At 37.5% G+C, this 17,916-nt stretch overlaps 1 protein-coding gene across 4 annotated transcripts in view; it reads right to left on the bottom strand.

The window, feature by feature from the left end:
- Positions 1 to 10,732: 10,732 nt before the first annotated feature.
- ATP11A (ATPase phospholipid transporting 11A) overlaps positions 10,733 to 17,916 on the bottom strand; it is a gene marked incomplete at its 3' end in the record, with an annotated part of 117,650 nt that continues 110,466 nt past the window's right edge. For 2 of the 4 annotated variants that reach the window (XM_083854385.1, XM_083854386.1), the window contains one exon: positions 10,733 to 14,876. In XM_083854385.1, coding sequence (XP_083710511.1) covers positions 14,619 to 14,876 — 258 coding nt within the window. Of the gene's footprint in view, positions 14,877 to 17,216; positions 17,333 to 17,916 lie in introns of all 4 variants that reach the window. The other 2 variants (XM_083854387.1, XM_083854388.1) reach the window with 2 other exon arrangements.

Raw genomic sequence — 17,916 nt, 5'->3', positions numbered from 1 at the left:
ATGATCTTGAAGGTCTTTTCCAACTCAGACAATTCCACGGTCCATGCAATAGCACAGAGGTGCTCCGTGAGCCACGCCAAGTTTTGCAGCTTCAGTTCTGGTGTTTCCTGTTGCTTCAGTGTTTGGCTCCCAGCGTTTTGTTTTGTTTTTTTTGGAATGTGTATATGAAGGTAACTGCACTTTTTGTATTTACATCTTGATCAGACAATTGAACAACTGGAAGTGGATTTGCTTTCCCATTATTTAAAAACAACAACAACAACAACAACAAACAAACCACAAAAAACAACAAGCCAACCAACAGCAGGTATTTTCTTTTTAATTCAGGTACCTCCAAGCACTAAAACCTTTGCTTTTAAGCAAAACAGTGCACAACATGTGCTTTTGTGTGCTGCATGTATTAACACACGAGAAATGGGAGTTGCAGAGATGTGTGTTTCATAGGAAGCACCCGAGGTGTGTCCCTAACTGAGCACAGGCTTTCCCCCTGCCCTCTCCTCTCATGCAGTCAGCAGTCTTCAACACTACTCTCTCCATCCCTGCTGCAACAGCAGTTGTTTATGTTCATAACACAACTGCAAGTTTCAGACAGTAAAATTTTCAGGAAAAATATTCCAGAGCTGAGGACAAAGTGGGGCTAGCACATATTTCATGCACTTCCTATTTCTTGAGCTAGAGGCTTCCGATTTTCAGAAATACATCAGATCACAGAGATATGCTGTGTACACTTTTCTCTTTAATAACCTGAAATGTTCTTTCTTAAAACCCAGTGACCCGGAGTAGTGGCTTACAGAGACAAGGTTTCAGTATCTAGCATCTCCTTAGGGCAGCTTAAGCAAAAACGTGGATCAAACAGACCCTGAGATGCGAGTAGGTAACCAAGTCACCTTTGCAGCAGCCATGGTCTGTTCTCCATGAGATGTGCTGTGCTCCAGTAAGTGTGTCATGGGAAAGAGTGACCCTGTGACAATTCACTGCGAAACAGGGGACTGCAGAGAGAAAGTGCAGATTCAGATGGACCACTCTTTTTTAATTTTTTTATTTTCAGTGTTGGTTGAAAAGATCTGGTTGGTTGTCCAGGGAAAAAGGGCCAATTAATGATGACATGAAAGAGCAGAGAGGATGCCTTAATTTGGAGATACTGTAAAAAAACAGCTTTGAAATAAATTTCTGAAGCACAAGGGAGGCAGCAATCAAACTTACAGTTTAGATTTCAGTTCTGTTTGGTGTTGCAGGCATTTTTTGATCTCTATTCCTATAGCTACTCCTACAGCAGTAAACTAAATGGGTCTAGAGTTCAGGATTAAAGCACGGCAGTGGTGATCCTCTGTAGTGTCCCCTGGGTGGTGGTGTCCCTACAGGGGTTCTGTCCTAGCAAACAGCAGTCCCTGAGGCACAGCTCAAGGGTCCCTGTGTGCCAGGGCCGTTCCCAGCAGACTGTCTGTGTGAACCTGACCTATTTCAGGAGATAAGAGTTTAGTTGTGCATATGAAAGCCATGTTGTGCCAGCTGGTTCCTGTGTCAAAGAACAGTTCCTGACCTGCTTTTTTTGCTCATAGAAACATGAGGCTTTTGACTTTTGTGATTCCTGCTGTGTTCTGTGTCAAACCAGAACTTTAGGCACTGGCTGGAGTCAAGCAGTGAGAAGTCAGACTGAAGATCTGAGCATTTTATTTGTGGAGCAGGATTTCTGCAGAAATCTTTGCCCAAAGGAAGATACAGTTGCATTGACTAGTACTACCAGAGTTTATGGAAGAAATGGGTCTTACTATGAATAGGCTTTTATTATGAATAGACTCAGAAATGTTATTTCTTCTACATTAAGTAAAACAGATTCATTAATACAACATTGGCCTTTATAAAAATGCTATACTGCATGGAAAATACTTTTGTTTTGACTAATGCTAAGAAGCCAGGGCGAATTTCAGCAGGAAGCAGTTAAGTTTCAAGCAAATGTCAAGAACAGATGGCATTTAGGTCTGAAGAAATTAATAAAGAAAGAAAGAAAGTAAGTCACTAGAGCAAATGTGTGCTTTCACATTAAAAATGCTAAAGGTAGAAGTGGGTTGGAAAGAGGCTGAATTTTCTTAAAATATCTGTCCTAAATATGAGGAAGAGAGTGGGATTCCTAGGAATTGTAAACCTAGGAAGAATTAGGGCTCTAGTGAAAATTGTACCATGGAGCACCTCCTTCACACACATGTACATGGTATTTCCAATGCTGTCAGTGTGAAAGTGTTATATATTAATATGGGGCTAGTGTTGATGACATTTTTTTCAACTCATACAAAAGCATGGACAAGACCAGAAGGATCTAACAAGGACAAAGGGCCAAACACGCCCATCTCTTGCACAAATGTTGAGGATTATGGATGGATAAATTCTATTAGGTGTGTGAGATCACTGGCATAGCTGTGTTTTGGGAGTCTGGCTGGGAACGCAGAGGACAGTATTTTCAGTGAAGGAAGTTGAGGAATTAACTTCTCCTCATCTAGTGCCCTGTACCTGTTGCCAGAATTGTCCAGAAGAACACTCAAAAATACACATTTAGGACACAATCTTAAGTTGCACCAGAGAAGGTTTAGGTTGGGCATTAGGAAAAAGTTTTTACAGAAAGGATGAAAAGATACTGGAATGGGCTGCCCAGGGTGGTGTTGGAGTCACTGTCCCTGGAGGTGTTTAAGGAAAGACTGATGTGGCACTTAGTGCTATGGTCTGCTTGACAAGGTGGTGTTTGTTCACATAGTGGACCGATGATCTCAGAGGATTTTTAATTAATTAATTTTCCAAATTAATTCATTCTGTGATTCTTTTACCTTAAATTTCAAGGAGTAAGAAGAGATGTACAAAGGAATCTAAACTGGGAATCATTATCATGTGCACGTAATTCAAGCAAGAGCAGAACTAACTATGGCACTGTGGCATGAAATTTTCTTAGTATCAGCTGTACCTGTTTCTGCCCATTATGAAGTCTGGAGGGGCTACAAAATGGAAACAAGTTGGCTTTCAGGAACAGATTACATGAATTCGGTCTATCAAAAATCTGAGACCTTTATTGAGCAAGTGGTCTGAACCACAACTTGTACAGAATCAGAAACTGTCTGTAAAATCATAGTAATGTACTGAGAAAAATAAGAAAATTAAGACTCAAAGCTGTTATTTGCAGAAGCTCTCCAGAGTAAGTTAGGGAGATTTTTTTAAACATACTAAGAATAAAATAGTAATGACTGTATACAGGCAAGAGGGTTGTTTTTTTTTTTAACATAGATTGACAATGAATCTTTTCCTTATAATTACAGCAATAATTAGTGAATGATGTAAACAAATTCTGATTAAAATTAGGGCAGGCAAAAAAAAAAAAAAAACAAAAAAAAAACAACCAAAAAAAAAAAACCTCGAACTGAGCAATAGAGAAAAAGCACAGGGCTGAAAAATTTATTAGTGGCAAATATAGTGAAAATGTGAATAAACTGGAAAGAGTCAAGACTTCAGAGAATCCCATTGGTAAGCTGCACAATTCCATATTTTTACAAGATGTGAGCAAAATATGTTACTGGAAAATCTAGCCTGTCTTCTTATTACACCATGAACATTAACAAACATGGCTCATAGGTTCAGGGAACACTAATGCAATCATACTCTGCTTTCTGATGGTGTAAAGTATCTCCAGAAATTCTTCTTCCTCTGGTATGAAGTATTTACTTTAATACAAATCCTAAGAACTCAATAAAAATAACACCGGTCTCTCCGTAAATATTAGAAAGACTGTTTTCAGGGTTACTCTAGGGCTGAAAATTCAAGCTGAATGTGCTGGAAATACCAGCAGAGGCCGTGGTAGTCCTTTTAGCCTATAGTAAGTTAGATTTTATCCAAAGGGTGCAGTGGAACATTCAGCTCGTTATGGCTGGATACTCCTTTTGTGTCCGCCAGATTTCTTGATGAAACACAGGACAATTGCCATAACAAATGGGAAAGGAACGGGCTTGGGCAGGAATCAAATGGACAAGACACTCAAATATGTGCAGTGAATAGAAAGAAAGCTAATTAGCTACAAGGAAAAAGCTTTGCACATCAACTGCTCTTTGATGCCTTCCCTGAACTCAGTTTAGTCAAAAAACAGTGTATGAGCTTGGGATTTAAAAACCAGATGGTCCAGTGAGAGACCTTGTCACTACTTATGTGAAGACACACAGGATTCTGGAGATTAAGTCATCCTTTGTAAACCTCCTACAATTTATTGCCATAATTCTCCAAACCAGTCACTGAAAAAAAAGTGGAGATACACTCCAGTCTTGTAAGATGTATGAGGAATGAATAAACCAGGGCAAACATTATCTCCAGGTAATCGGGTAATAAAGGGAAAATCCTTTGGTGGGATCTTCCTATTGGAAGGTACTAGGAAACCCATTGCAACAAGAGTGGGGACCAAGGGAAAATATAGCTAATGTGGAGAAAGCCTCTCATTTGCATGGCTTTAAAAGGGCAGATTAAAAAAACTCTTCTGATCTTATGAAATCTAGAAAGGGGTTTTTTTATGTGCTTTTCCATTCTAATTGAACCAACATTGTGGACAACATTAGCACCAAAAAGCAAGCAGAGTTCATGCAGCTCATGTGCCATAGCTACCCTGCACAGCAGAGCTTCCAGAAAGGGCCTGGAAGAGCAATGTAATCTTAAATGCCTGTCACAAGACAGAAGGTGGTCTCCTGCAGGTATAGGGGAATATACAGGGCAAGCATCTCCCCATATTTTGATTCAGCAAATACTCATTCTGGGAGTGGCTGTAGAAAATCTGTCCTGTTGTTTACCTGGGTGGTTGGCACAGAATCAGACTCTTCCATCGCTCCTGGTGGCTGTAAAACATATCTGACATGTGGAGCACATAATCCTCTTTTCTTTCCTCCCTTCCTTCCTTTCAGGGTAACAAGTTAGATGAGGTCTCTTGTTAGTGGTCCCACAGCTGTTAAAGGTATTGGGAGGACTGGGATATCTGCCTGTAGCCCCAAGTGTCTAAATGGAAGGAGGAAGATTCCCTGGCTAGAGATTTGGGACTCTGAAGATGCTTAGGTCCTACAAAACTCTACAGCTTCAGGCTGCAAGGTCCAGACCTTGTCAGCTCAAAAAATTATTCCTAAAATGTGTACTGGGGACACAGCCACAAGCAACAAAATGCATATGGGAGGGAGAAGTTCTGAGTCCATCCCACTAATGGCTTGTACAAGAGGCCCAAATTCTACCTTTACTATTCACATTTCAAATTTCGTGTCTCTGTGTCTTTGTTGTCATAGTGACAGAAGGCACCAAGAATATTCTCTGGGTTTTTTCTTTGTCATGGATGCAGAACATCCTTTGGCATGTATGTCTTTTCTTCCTCATGGTTACTTTTTTCCTTAGCTTTCCCAAGAGCTTAAAAAAATAAAACTGAAATAATGGAGTTCATTATGCTTATGCTCAGTAAATTAGATAGTAAACACAAACACACACAAACAAATACAATACACACTTGGGCTGAATGTCATGATTAAAAATATGTTGCAGATACAATTTGTTTTTATTTCACCCAACAGCTAATCTCCTGCTAGCTGTAATGGGAGCTTAGACACCTGCATTCAACACAAACAGCTGTAAGTGCCTGATCCTGAACCTCACATTTGGTTTCTCAGGTTGTATTTTGAGGCTGAGTTGTCCAAATACATAACACCCACTTAATTCTGCTTGTGCAGAGAAGAGGCGGAGAGGGAGAGGGGACTTAAAGTTCCTGGCACTAGAAACATGGCGTGCTTTGGTCTGGAGTATGGGAAATAGGAATTTCAAAGTCATAGGTGCCGCTGTCTTCTTCTGTGGGAAACACAGTCTAGAGTTTTGGGCCATGCACCATGAAACAACTGAAATGAAATAATGAAGACTTATAGTAAATGAAAGAAAATGTTTGGGATTTAACAGAAAACATGGACTTTCTTTAAAAATATTAGTAGAGCATGTTAGTTTCGAGTACATCTGATGTGGTGATAGACAATAAATGGATTTGCAACCTATGAACACTATTAGAAGAGTGGTGCGATATGGCAGTAAAATGAAATGTCTGTGAACAGACATGTAATGTAATGTAAAAGATGAGGTTATTCACCTTTTACACCATCAAATTTACAGGTGAATCCACATGAGAGAATGCCTGAACTCTACTGTGGATCAGTGAAATTTATTTTTATGCCACTCTAATTAACTTTCTGAACTCCCAAGCTGACACTTTCATGTGAAACACCTGCAGTGTCCACATGGAGATGAGAGAACACATGAGTGACATATCATGGGATATATAGTGCCTGGCAGCAGTAGCCTGGGCTTTTTGCACAACATCCACATTTCTCCCTATGTCAGTAAAATTCCAAACTTAGTGTCTTGGCTCAATACCTGGATATAAAATTAATGAATCAGGATTGGTAAGTGTGCATCTCTGTGAAATGTAAGGCAAATGTAAATCTTCATAGACTGAAACAGTTAAAAAGTTAATAGTGTGGTTGGTAATTAACCTTATGGAAAACACAAGCAGCTTCTAGCAACAGCTCTTAAACAATGAGTCAGGGTGGAGCCTTCTTGAATGAGATTAGTTGCCAGTGAAATTAAGATATATCTCAACTTTCTCTATTTCAGTGTTCATACACATTTGGAAATAAACCTTTGACAGATGGTTCTCATGAACTACATCTGGATATAGAAGATACCAAAGTTATGTGCATTATTCAAGTAGGATATACTCATGGACTCAAGATAATGGCATATTTCCCAAACTTGATTGAAGGATACAATCATGATTCATGCAGAACCAGATCAGTAGGAAATCAGAGTGAAATTTATCTTTTGGATATGGATAAGAATTTCCTTGGTGGCCATGGTGTTAGAATTTAAACAGCCATTCCCTTTCTATGTTAGCTTAAAATCTTTAGGTATGTGTGAAAACAGACCTTTTCTCTTGTCAAGAAAAAATTGTAGGGGACAGGTAGTTTGCAATAGATTAAGTGGGTTAAAAATTTTCTCTTTTTCCCAAATACCTTCAAATCACATATTTTTATAAGGAAAAATAAATTTAGTAAGTCCCATGAGACCATGTACCCTTTTGGAACAATTCTCATTAATGGACTCAATAGGCAGAAGGTTAATTTTCCCATATGTGTCGAAGTTCAGTAAAGAAAAGGATGGATGGGCTTACTTTGAGAGTTAATTTGCTGAGAAAGAGGCGTGGGAAAAGCAGGATGAAGATGAGCAATTATCTCCCACATGAGACGGGGACAGACAGAGTTTGTGGTGTCTATGTGCATGTGATCAAGTACTTTTTGTGTAAAATCAATCAAGGCAAGGGACCATTGTGGTGGTGACCATGTTGCTTCAGATCTGCTGATTTGCCTGCTGAATATTCCTCTGAGAGAGCATGAAAAGTAGAGATCACTCTTGTTAAAATGCATAGAACTATTCATTTGCCCATTCATAAATTTCAGAATTAAGCATGGTATATTACAAAGACTTCTAGGGGAAAGGGAGGTACCCCAGCATGGCAGGTAAGAGGCAAGTAAGGGGAAATGTAAACATACGTATTCCATTTTCTACCTACAGGGAGAACAAGAGTTGAGCAGGGATAAAGTTTGAAACCCTAGTTAAACTCCAGATGGACAATTCAAGAAAGGTGGATTCCAAATCATCTGCTGTGGTCTATATTTGCGAAGACAGAGAAGCCTGACTCATGTTGCAGTAAATCTACAGTGGAAGGATCTTCAGCTTTTTTTCCATCTGGACCAGTTCCTTTTACCACAATGATGCACAAAGTTGGCTTTTGTGCTAAATTAACATATAATTTGGACTTTTTAAGAGTCACTTAAAAGCCAAGTGAATCCCAACTGTTACTGAGCTCTGTCACTGCATCAGTGTCAAACTTTGTGATCTTGTGCCTGAAACCACTCAAGAGGAGAAATATTTCTTTCTGGGCTACAACTTAAAAGAAAATGATACACACTACCTCTTCATAGATGGCAATAAACAATTAGATTTCAACCTAATTAATGACTTACCACTTTCTCTAGCTGTGCAATTTTGTTCATGCTAGAATCAACTTGTTTAGTACTTCCTAGAAAAATGCTCTTCTAGGCTGGCTAATTGGTTGGAAGTATTTTCTGAAATAAAAGTCAGCATACCACTTGATGGCTTCATCCTTGGACTAGGATTTCTTTTTCTTCTCTTCTAGAGAAGTGTTTATTAGATGGCAAGATTCAGAGCTTTCAAATTTGGTTAACATTTCAGCATGAAGTATCTTTACAAAAGATGTCTGAAATCTCAAGGTAAGTTGTTGCTGTACTTACAAAAAAAAAAAAAAAAAAAAAAATTACATTCCTTACTTTGTTAGGAAGAAAAGCAGACCAGTTTTTCCCACATTAAATAAGGAGAGACTCAGCAGTTCTCCCTGAAATAGGAAGCCTCTGAACCTAGCAGGACACTGCATCCTATGTATTTTTAAAAGCATAATGCACCATGAGATTTCTTAACCAAAATGAATAATGGAAAACAACAAGTCTTTTGGTAGTTTAAAATTGAATACTGTTTGTTACTTTTAAATGGAAAACAAACACTTAAATGATTAAGACTCAACATTATTAATTTACTGCAGACTTGCTAGTTAAAAAAGAAAGATCACACGGTACAATTTAAAAAAACCCAACCTTTTAAACCTAGATGGGAACATTAGGCACTTGATAAACTAATCTGTATAATGAAGGAAGTTAATGGATATATTTGGTTTTATCTCTATCTTATCACTTCCTAGTGTAAATGAAGCCTTTAAATGGGTATGGGTTTTGCTTTAGCATTTGAATAAAATGAAAATTAATACACCTGTATGTGCAGTGGAAACACACAACAACAAAGCTCTAATAGAATAGTCAAATACTGTTTCTAAATTCCTGTAGAGTATCACCTGAGGAAATCGGAATATTTGAAAAACAAAACCAAGGAACTTCAGTCTGTCTCCAACCTACCTCACTTCATATCAAGATAACCTTCAGAAAAGATTTTATAGAACAGTGTTGCATAAATTGCAAAAAATATTGAATAGCCTCACTGTAGAATATAAAAAACAATTTTCAATGTAACTTAATGTAATGTAACTTACTTAAAGAGCATAACTTTAAAAGATAATGGAAAACACATGATATTTGACTGAGAATATGATTTATCACTTAAATGACTTTCTATCTTTTTTTCCTTTAAATAAGTAAATGTATTTTCATGTGCAAAATGAATTCGTGTGGTAACACATCCATATGGGTACTGTTATGGATTTCTTCATGAAATCCAGATACATCATCACATTATTTTTTTCAAAAACATAGTTTCAATGTAATATCTTATCTAATTGCAATTTATGCATTTTTTTCTTCTTTGCATCAATAAAGGGAGAAACATCTTCCATATTTACGTATTTACCCCCTTCAAACTACCTTCTCTAGAAATACATTCAGTAGAAACACAAAATTTCTCGATGTACAAAAGGGAGATAGGTACAACATTCTCATATTGCTTTGATAAAATCTGATATAAATATAAACCTATTCCTCTGAAACATTTATTAGGGGAAGTGCAAAATCAATATAGAAGCAAAGGCCTAAACATTCTACATATCCTCAGAGCTATAGAGAGAGGAACCAAACCTGACACCATGAACTGCTTTGTGGAGGCTGGCTGGGATACCTTCTTCCTGATGGAGCCAATGGTCTTTCTGTGCACTCAGCCTCTTCTGTAAGAATATATGAATGCTGCTACCAACTCAGATGTCAGAGCACATTGTTTTTTACTTTAGTTTCTTTAAATTGACATTATTGCAAAAGAAAGGAGAAATTGCTCTGGGTACCTCACACAGCAGAACTGTGTACCAGACCTTCTTGTGTGTAGCTTAGGAGTTTACTTTGGAAAGAACCTTAGTACTTACTCCATCTGTGCAGGAGGAACAAAGCTCTCCTGGACTGGTACCAATTTCTACTCATTTTGGAACAACCCCCCCACCCCCCAGCTCATGTTCCAGCCCTCTCTGAATTTCTTTTTATTAGCATGCTTTTTTAGCTGGCTACATACACTCTGAAAATTGCAGAATTACAGAACTGGTAGGGTTGGAAGGGACATCTGGAGATGACCCAGTCCAAACCTTCTACCAAGGCAGGGTCAAGTAGAGCAGCTGACACAGGAAAGTATACCAGTGGGTTTTGAGTGTCTCCAGAGAGGGAAATTCCGTAAGTCCCCTGGGCAGCCTGTTCAGTGCTCTGCCACTCTCAAGGTAAAGGAGTTCTTCTTCACGTTGAGGTGGAATTTCTTGTGTTTTTGTTTAAGGCCATTGCTCCTTGTTGTGTTGCTGGGCACTGAAGTGCCTGGAACTACCCTCTTGGCACCCACCACTGAGATATCTATATGTATTGATGAGATCCCCTCTCAGTCTTCTCTCCTCTAGACTAAACAGGCCCAGCTCCCGCAGAGTCTCATAAGAGAGATGCTCCAAGTCCCCTTAATCATTTTTCTGGTGGTTCACTGGACCTCTCCAGCTTAAGAAATGAACGTGACTACAAACATATTCAATAATTGAATCAAATACTCATTCTGTTTTCTTTATATACTTACATTTTATTACAGACTAATATGAAACCATCTCATATTCATACTAGAATTACTGTAATTACTTGTGAGCAAACTTAAACCAGTCTTGAATGTTTATATTTATTGCAAGCAGATTTATATCTCCTGCTTATATATTCTACATAAGGATCCAAAATGTGGCTGAATATAAACAAGTTATATTTATTTGGTTGTCTACAGAAATAAAAGTTAAAAATAGTACTGAAAAGAAATTTTACAGTAATGTATTCACACAATGACTCTTCAAATCAAATCAATGTAGTAGTATAGATAATCTGAATATTAGATTTGAAGGCTGATTTATTTTCAAATAAATGCACCTAAAATTGTTCAATTAAAAATAAGTGTCAGTATTTGGTGCTGATGACTACAGACATCTTTAATGTTTAAAGCACAGATAACTACCCCCAGGCCCATACAGCAACTTTCGCAGATTCTACTTTACATTAGATCATGAAAGAACCTCTACAATGCAAAGTGTACGTAGCGCAGAATTTATGTCCAAGACAATGTAGATTGTCTTGGAAAATTGTGAATTTTCATAAGGTAAATTTTCATAAGGTAAAAAATTAAAGCTATATAAACTGATTTTTGATTATTCTGCAAAGTAGAATCATGTATGTTCTTTTGTAATACTTCCACAAATTTCCATTAAAGCTTTTTTAACAGAGACAGTAGCATGAGCACAAGGATCCCACTGGCTTCCAAAAGAAAAGTAGTGCAGTTCCTCAATTAAGCTATTTTTTCCTCTTATTTTTGCAAGCCAGCTGGGTCAAGACAAACAGGCTAATGCAAGCAAAAAAGTAAACTGTAAGCTTTTACATTAAGTGGCTGAACAAACAATTATTGTACATGGTAAAACAAAAAAGATCTTTTGCCACAAGCCACTGCAGGAATATATGAGCTTCAGTGGCCAAAAAGCTTGAAATACTTTCTAAGTCTTCACGTACATTTGGTTAGCGCTTACCAGTTTCAAGACATTTATAGAAGCAGTAATGGAGATATTATGCTGTTAAAGCTGCAACAATTTAAACGAGGCAGGTTAGAAGGTTACATAGATTTTTAGACCTTTCCTCCTTTTTTTTCTTCATACAGAAAAATCTGTCTCCTTTCAGTGTCCCACCCATAATCAAACACTCTAATGCATTTTGACCTTATTTCTACTTTCTAATCTTTTTATCTTTTGCAGTAAAACTCCCAGGTTAACACCTGCTGCAGTGGACTAAGTTTACATGGCAATAGTAACAGGGACTGAAGCAAAAACACATCAAGTGAAGCCAAGTTGATGTTTTATGTTCATTTCACTAAACAGTCTATTTTAACAAACAGACAGCACCAACTTTTAAAGGTAAAAGTATTGCTAAATCAAAGCAGAAACTTCCACTTAAATTCAAGCATTCTTTCTCCTCCAAAAAATGACATGTTGAACTAAAATTTCTCAAACATTTAAACAGGTGTTTCAGCCTGAACAATGTTGTCAACAATATCTAAGTGCAGGGCTACATGAAGTTTGCAATGAACTGCTTTGTTAGTAGGCAGAACAGGAATGCAGCATTTTCAAAAACATCAAGCAAAAATTTCCTTATTTAAGGCTAAAAGATAGAACTCACAAAGTAAAAAAGCAGGAGGCTTTATAGAGTAAAAAAGCTAGCAGTTATAATATAGCACTGCAAGTACAGTGCTCTAATCACTGCTATCACAAATCCCAACAGAACATCAATAATTTGGGTGAGACTCATAGCGCAACAGACCTGTATTTCTAATTTGACATTCATTAGAATTTTAACATTCAGCCACAACTCCACTCTAAGCTAAATTTAAGTGGCCAAAACTTATAGTTATAAAAAAAGCCTTCAAAACATGTACTTAAAAAAAATAGAAATGGTGTGTTAACAAATGTATGCGTAAAACAGATTTATAAATAGCTACAGTATGAAAAATATTTCAGTGCAAAGGCAATTTTAAGATTTCTAAAAAATACATTACAAATAATTTGTTAACTACACACAAGAAATTTGTCACTGCTACTGGTATAAAATGTATACCCATATTAACTTCTTAAAAATATATACACCAGTGTTTTATGTAGGGGACGGCTCTAACTGACCAACATTCAAGTCTGCAATGGCAAGTATATGTACACACACCCACACATGTGTATGTATTTCATAATGCTACTGCTATAAGGACATTCTTTGAAACTTAAAAGTGCTATATGTTAAATGATAAAAAACTTTTATCTGTGGTGCTCACTGTTAGACTTTGTAAAATTCAGTTATCTTTGGTATACTGAACATTTCATAAGTCACTTTACAATCTCTGCTTGGCCCAGGGCATTTAATAACAAATCACTGTTTGTTTAATATGAAAACTACTCAGAATACTGTGAGGAACATTTCCTTCTAAGTTCATTTTTCTTTTATTAAAAAGTAAAGTAGTAAGTTAACTTCTTTTGCCTCTGTTTTTTCTTGTAAAACACAAAAAGGGAAATAATTTTTCTTTGCCACTCTTGTCCACTAAGACAACTAACAATGTCTTGGCCAGGTCTTCCAGTAAGTGCTGCAGCTCTGATTCCAAATATTTTGTTTTCACACTGAAATAAACTTTGAGGTAATGTCCTCGCAGATGTATTGAATAAGGATGGCTGTTAATCAATTGTAACCACCAAGCTGAAATTGACTGAAATCGGATTACTCCTTCAGGTATTTTTGCACCCCAAAATAAAACACTGGACTAAAGAAACAACACAAGGATGCAGCTAATAGTTGAATTATTGCAAGGTAACATAAATGTAGCAGAGAAAACAGAAGTGCAAGTTGGCTGTCATTCTCATGGGAATTCAAACAGAATCCTTGCAGTCAAACCAGTTTCTATATCCCAACTGTGGTTCAACTGTTAGTCAACAGTTGTGTGCCACCTCGTGGTTTGCTTGCAAAAGCTAACAGCTGTGTGCTTTGTAATACATCTACCAAGCCCATTAGCCAGTATCTAACCACACATGCACACACACAAAAAAAATCAGAATTAAGAGGATGAATCAAGACAGTAAAAGATACTCATCCAGAAAACCAGCTTTTCTTCTTTTAAGACAAAAACCAACAAACTGTGTCAAATATAGCACTCTCTGCTATATTTATTTTACAATCATAGGGATAAGAAGTGAGAACACCAGATAATGTGCATCTTTGACAAATTCGAAGATGTTTCAGACAAAATGCTTACATTCAGTTTATAAGTAGATACCAACATTGATATTTACCTATTTAATAGGTGATATTTACCTATTTAACAGCCAACTTGACTTCATATTGTGTGTGCATACTCTACATGAGGATTGCTTTGCCTACCTTTCTACAAGGGAAAACTAACCAAAACCATACATAGCCCTGATTTGGCCACTTACAAGGAAGTGAACATTAGAGAGTGTTTCTTGAAAGCAGATTTGCACAGAGGAAACACCAGTTTGTTCTACAGAAAGAGCAAAGAAAGACAAAAGGACAGAGGAAATCAGAAACAGCATTTGTTAAATATGCTTTAGGAGAATTTCATTTGAGATAACTGAGACAATTGCTCCTGGCTGAAAATTAAAACTGTTGATCTCAAAATGTAGGTCACTGACTGAAACTATGCACTTCAAGTAACAAAGAAAATCACTAAAGATGACAGAAGTAGTAAATACACAGAAGTCTTGACATAGGATGAAGAGAATTTTTAGTGCTACCAGTCTCACAGTACCAGACTGTGCAGATTGTTCATTGCTCCAGTAGTTCAAAACATAAAAGGAGGCCTATTGGCCTGGAAGGGTTCATACTTCTAGCTCTTGATCCTGTTTGTCTCAACGCTACCTCAGACAGCAAAAGCCACATATAGTTAAACATGTTTCTTTGACATGTCTGTTTCCTGAAAAAATAAATAAACAAAACCAGTTTTTAAAGGCTTGACTTGGTGTTCTGTCATATGGACGTTTCCAAACCTGACCCACTGCAGTGGTAGCCTGCACTGGAACGGCAATGCTTATTTGAATAGCCAAAGACAGATGGAAGTACTGAATAATCAACGCCTCTCCACTGCGTAAACATCACTTTTTTAGAATGAGTATTAGACCTTCTTGCTGGGGAATTGCTGCAGTCACTGCTCCTGTATCTTGGGCTTTTCAGACAGGCAAGAGGTGTGAACTCTGAGATGTGTTCCCGACAGTGCCTTGATGCATTCTGTTAAAAGGAAAAAAAAGAAACAAATACACAGTAAATAGACAATCTTGGAGTCAAAAGTATATAATTGTTTTCTTTCATAAAACCACTGTCCCCTTGGTATATAACACCTTTACATAGATCACCACTCTGGCTATTTGTTTCATGTGGAAGTATAATCTCGGGTTGCTTTGCAATCAACCAGTTTCAACATGATCAGTTTTATATTAAGACCTACAGAACCAGGCATGATTTTACACTTAACTTCTAAACCTGATAATGGGCTCTTCAGAGAAGAGATGAAGACACAGAGGCCTGCCCTCAAATATAAGTGTTTTAAATCCAGGTTATGTTTCATTTTGGAATTTCCCCCGGTTTTATCCCTGAACTTCTTATGTGGAATTTTAGGACAGATTCAAGTACTTTGCCCTGTACCTCCAAAGAAAGGAAATCCTTTACAGTCAGTTTGTGCTAACAGATGAAGCTTCCAGAGTTTAATGCACTTGCTTTGTACTTCTAAAGCAGTACTGAATTTTAGACTTGCTTAGGTTATGTGTAGCATTTATATAGGCAATTTATACTGTACATCTCAATACTATCTTGGTCTAATTGCCCATTAGAATTTATCTTTCTTACATAATCACTCCACAGTGTGGCAGAATTGGCACATCTTCTCAGGAAATGCTCAGGACTACAGAACACCACAGATGCATGACAAGAGTCTGGACGTGCACAAACTGAAATAAAACTAGCACAGCCCTTTCCCCAATGAGTTTATAAAATTCTATTCACTAAATGCACATATAATTTCCAGGTATAGAGGTATCTAAATGCATTATAAACATGGTTCAAAGCAATGTTATTCACCCATCTCTCCATGAATGCTATATGAATCACTTATTTGTCTATTCTTAATCATCCCCTTCTTCCCTGTTAATCAGAACCCAGTAGCAAAAGGACAAAATCACAACACAAATTTTAATGATGTGGCTTTAATGATGTGGCTTCTGGAACTTTGGCTGCAATGTAACACGACACTTTAATGCCGATCACAAACTTGGAACACTACTCTTGCATAACCTAGAGCAATCTGAAAGTGCTCTTAAAAAAAGACACTCTTGGAAAGGTCACAAAACTATCCTAAACTGCACACCACAGTGAGGCCTAGGTTCTTTTAAACACATATAGACCAAATAGCAACATTATTACATAAAAAATCAGGTAACAGATTAGCAGATTTGCTTTGGAAATGTAAGAGGGAGTGGTCATACAGTTTGGTAATTAATTTTCCTATTCTTTCAGCTAGAAAGTGAAGCATTTTAGTTACCACAGATAATTCTAAAAATAAAATGCTTTTTTCTACACATGGTTCTGAGACAAGAGCCTTTACCAAGCCTGAAGCTTGGTAGGAAGGAAGTTTGTTGGTGTTTTCTACTACTACTTGTGTAAAGTCATTAAAAGCAAATCAGCTATTTTAGTTTACCTTCAGCTACTTTAAAGTCCTACAGCCCACAGAGGACATGACATCTGTCCTTTTCACATACTGCTAACTTTGCACTTTCACTTAGTTTCTCATATGCTGCTTTTGGGGTCAGGAGAGCATGAAGGGACTGGAACAGTCGTTGCATTCAGGTGGGAATCATTAGAATAAAGAGTACCTCCTTACTCGTTTGTGTAAGCAGTGGCATAGCAAGGAGATGACATAAAGCAAAGAACTTCACTCTGCTGGCCTTATGTTTGGGGAATTTAGTTCACCACTTATGGTGCTGTCTCAGATATTCAGCCGAATTATCACACTTCTCTCTTGATCTGAAGCAGTGACACAGCAATGCTCTGGTGTGTAAAGAACACAGCACTGTGGCAGACACTGTCAGATGAACAGCCCCAGCCTTCTGACTCAAGGTCCTATTGACAAGTAACTCACTGTGATTATCTTCACGTTACCATCTGCATTTAGTCTATATACATATTCAAGAACATGAAAGATGACGGATAAACTACTCGTGGGTAAGAATTATCTCTGACTTTATGTATTCTGTATTGTGGTGTAATGTGAGTGTACACTACAATGATGACTGCAGTTCTTATAGAAGAAATGTCACAGAACATCTATACATAATACAATGTATTAATAGGACATGAATATGGATATATTGATTTATTGGTTTGCTTTACATGATTAAGTTTCTGAGACAAAAAGATCTTACCTGTGGCATGGAACATCTCTTGCAAAAACTAGGCTCTCCAAGTAAAACATAATGATTTTGTATCAATACTGATAAAGTACATCAAAAACTCTGGAGGAAACAGTTGGTTTGTAAATAGCACCAATAGAAATTAATCCAAATTGGCAACACGTACAGTACTGTTACCTAGCTTTGATCTAATTATGGCTCGGAAGGTGAAAGATTTCCTTCAAGAAGTGGCCCATCGCAGTTCGTCAGTGCATTTTGGGCTGTTTTATGTCTCATACTCTTCTGCAAGGATGAGGAAAAACAGTGAGACTCTTGCTGAATACAAGAAATGTGAATGAATTGTACCATTTGGTAACTGTTATAGCAAAGTCCTATAAAAGTGATGGATTTTCTGATAGATTTAAAAAGGAAAGGTTATCCAGTGTAAAACAAGGTTTCTATTTCTGGATCCTGAGATTAATCATTTGAGGGTGTTTTTAATTCCATTTCAAACTCTGTTAAAAAATTACTCTCAAAAGCACTAAACTAAGTACTGTGGGCTATACGTCCTGCCCCTCTAACAATAACCTGTACTGAATGGGAGAGGTGCCTGTGCTACCAAAATCAATCCTACATTAAGTCGTGGACATCCCACTCCACTACTCCCCGGAACAACTGGCGGCTGAAGGGAGTGCCCCACACGGAGGTGATGGGGCGGTGCTAATGAAGGCTGACTTACAGCCTAAGTCATTACACTATGGGCAGAGAGGACCCAGGAGTTGCCAAGGAAACTTTTCACAGCATTCAAATATTGCAACAGCAAGATCCATTGCTTTGCTTCCACAGAGAAGGAGCCTGACACGTGACAAAGGCAGCAGTTTGCTGGT

The sequence above is a fragment of the Zosterops lateralis genome (genome assembly GCF_965231275.1).
Source record: "Zosterops lateralis genome assembly, chromosome: 2".
NCBI lineage: Eukaryota > Metazoa > Chordata > Aves > Passeriformes > Zosteropidae > Zosterops > Zosterops lateralis.
Note: the sequence above shows the minus strand (reverse complement) of the source record. Positions and strands in the feature narration are given on the sequence as shown.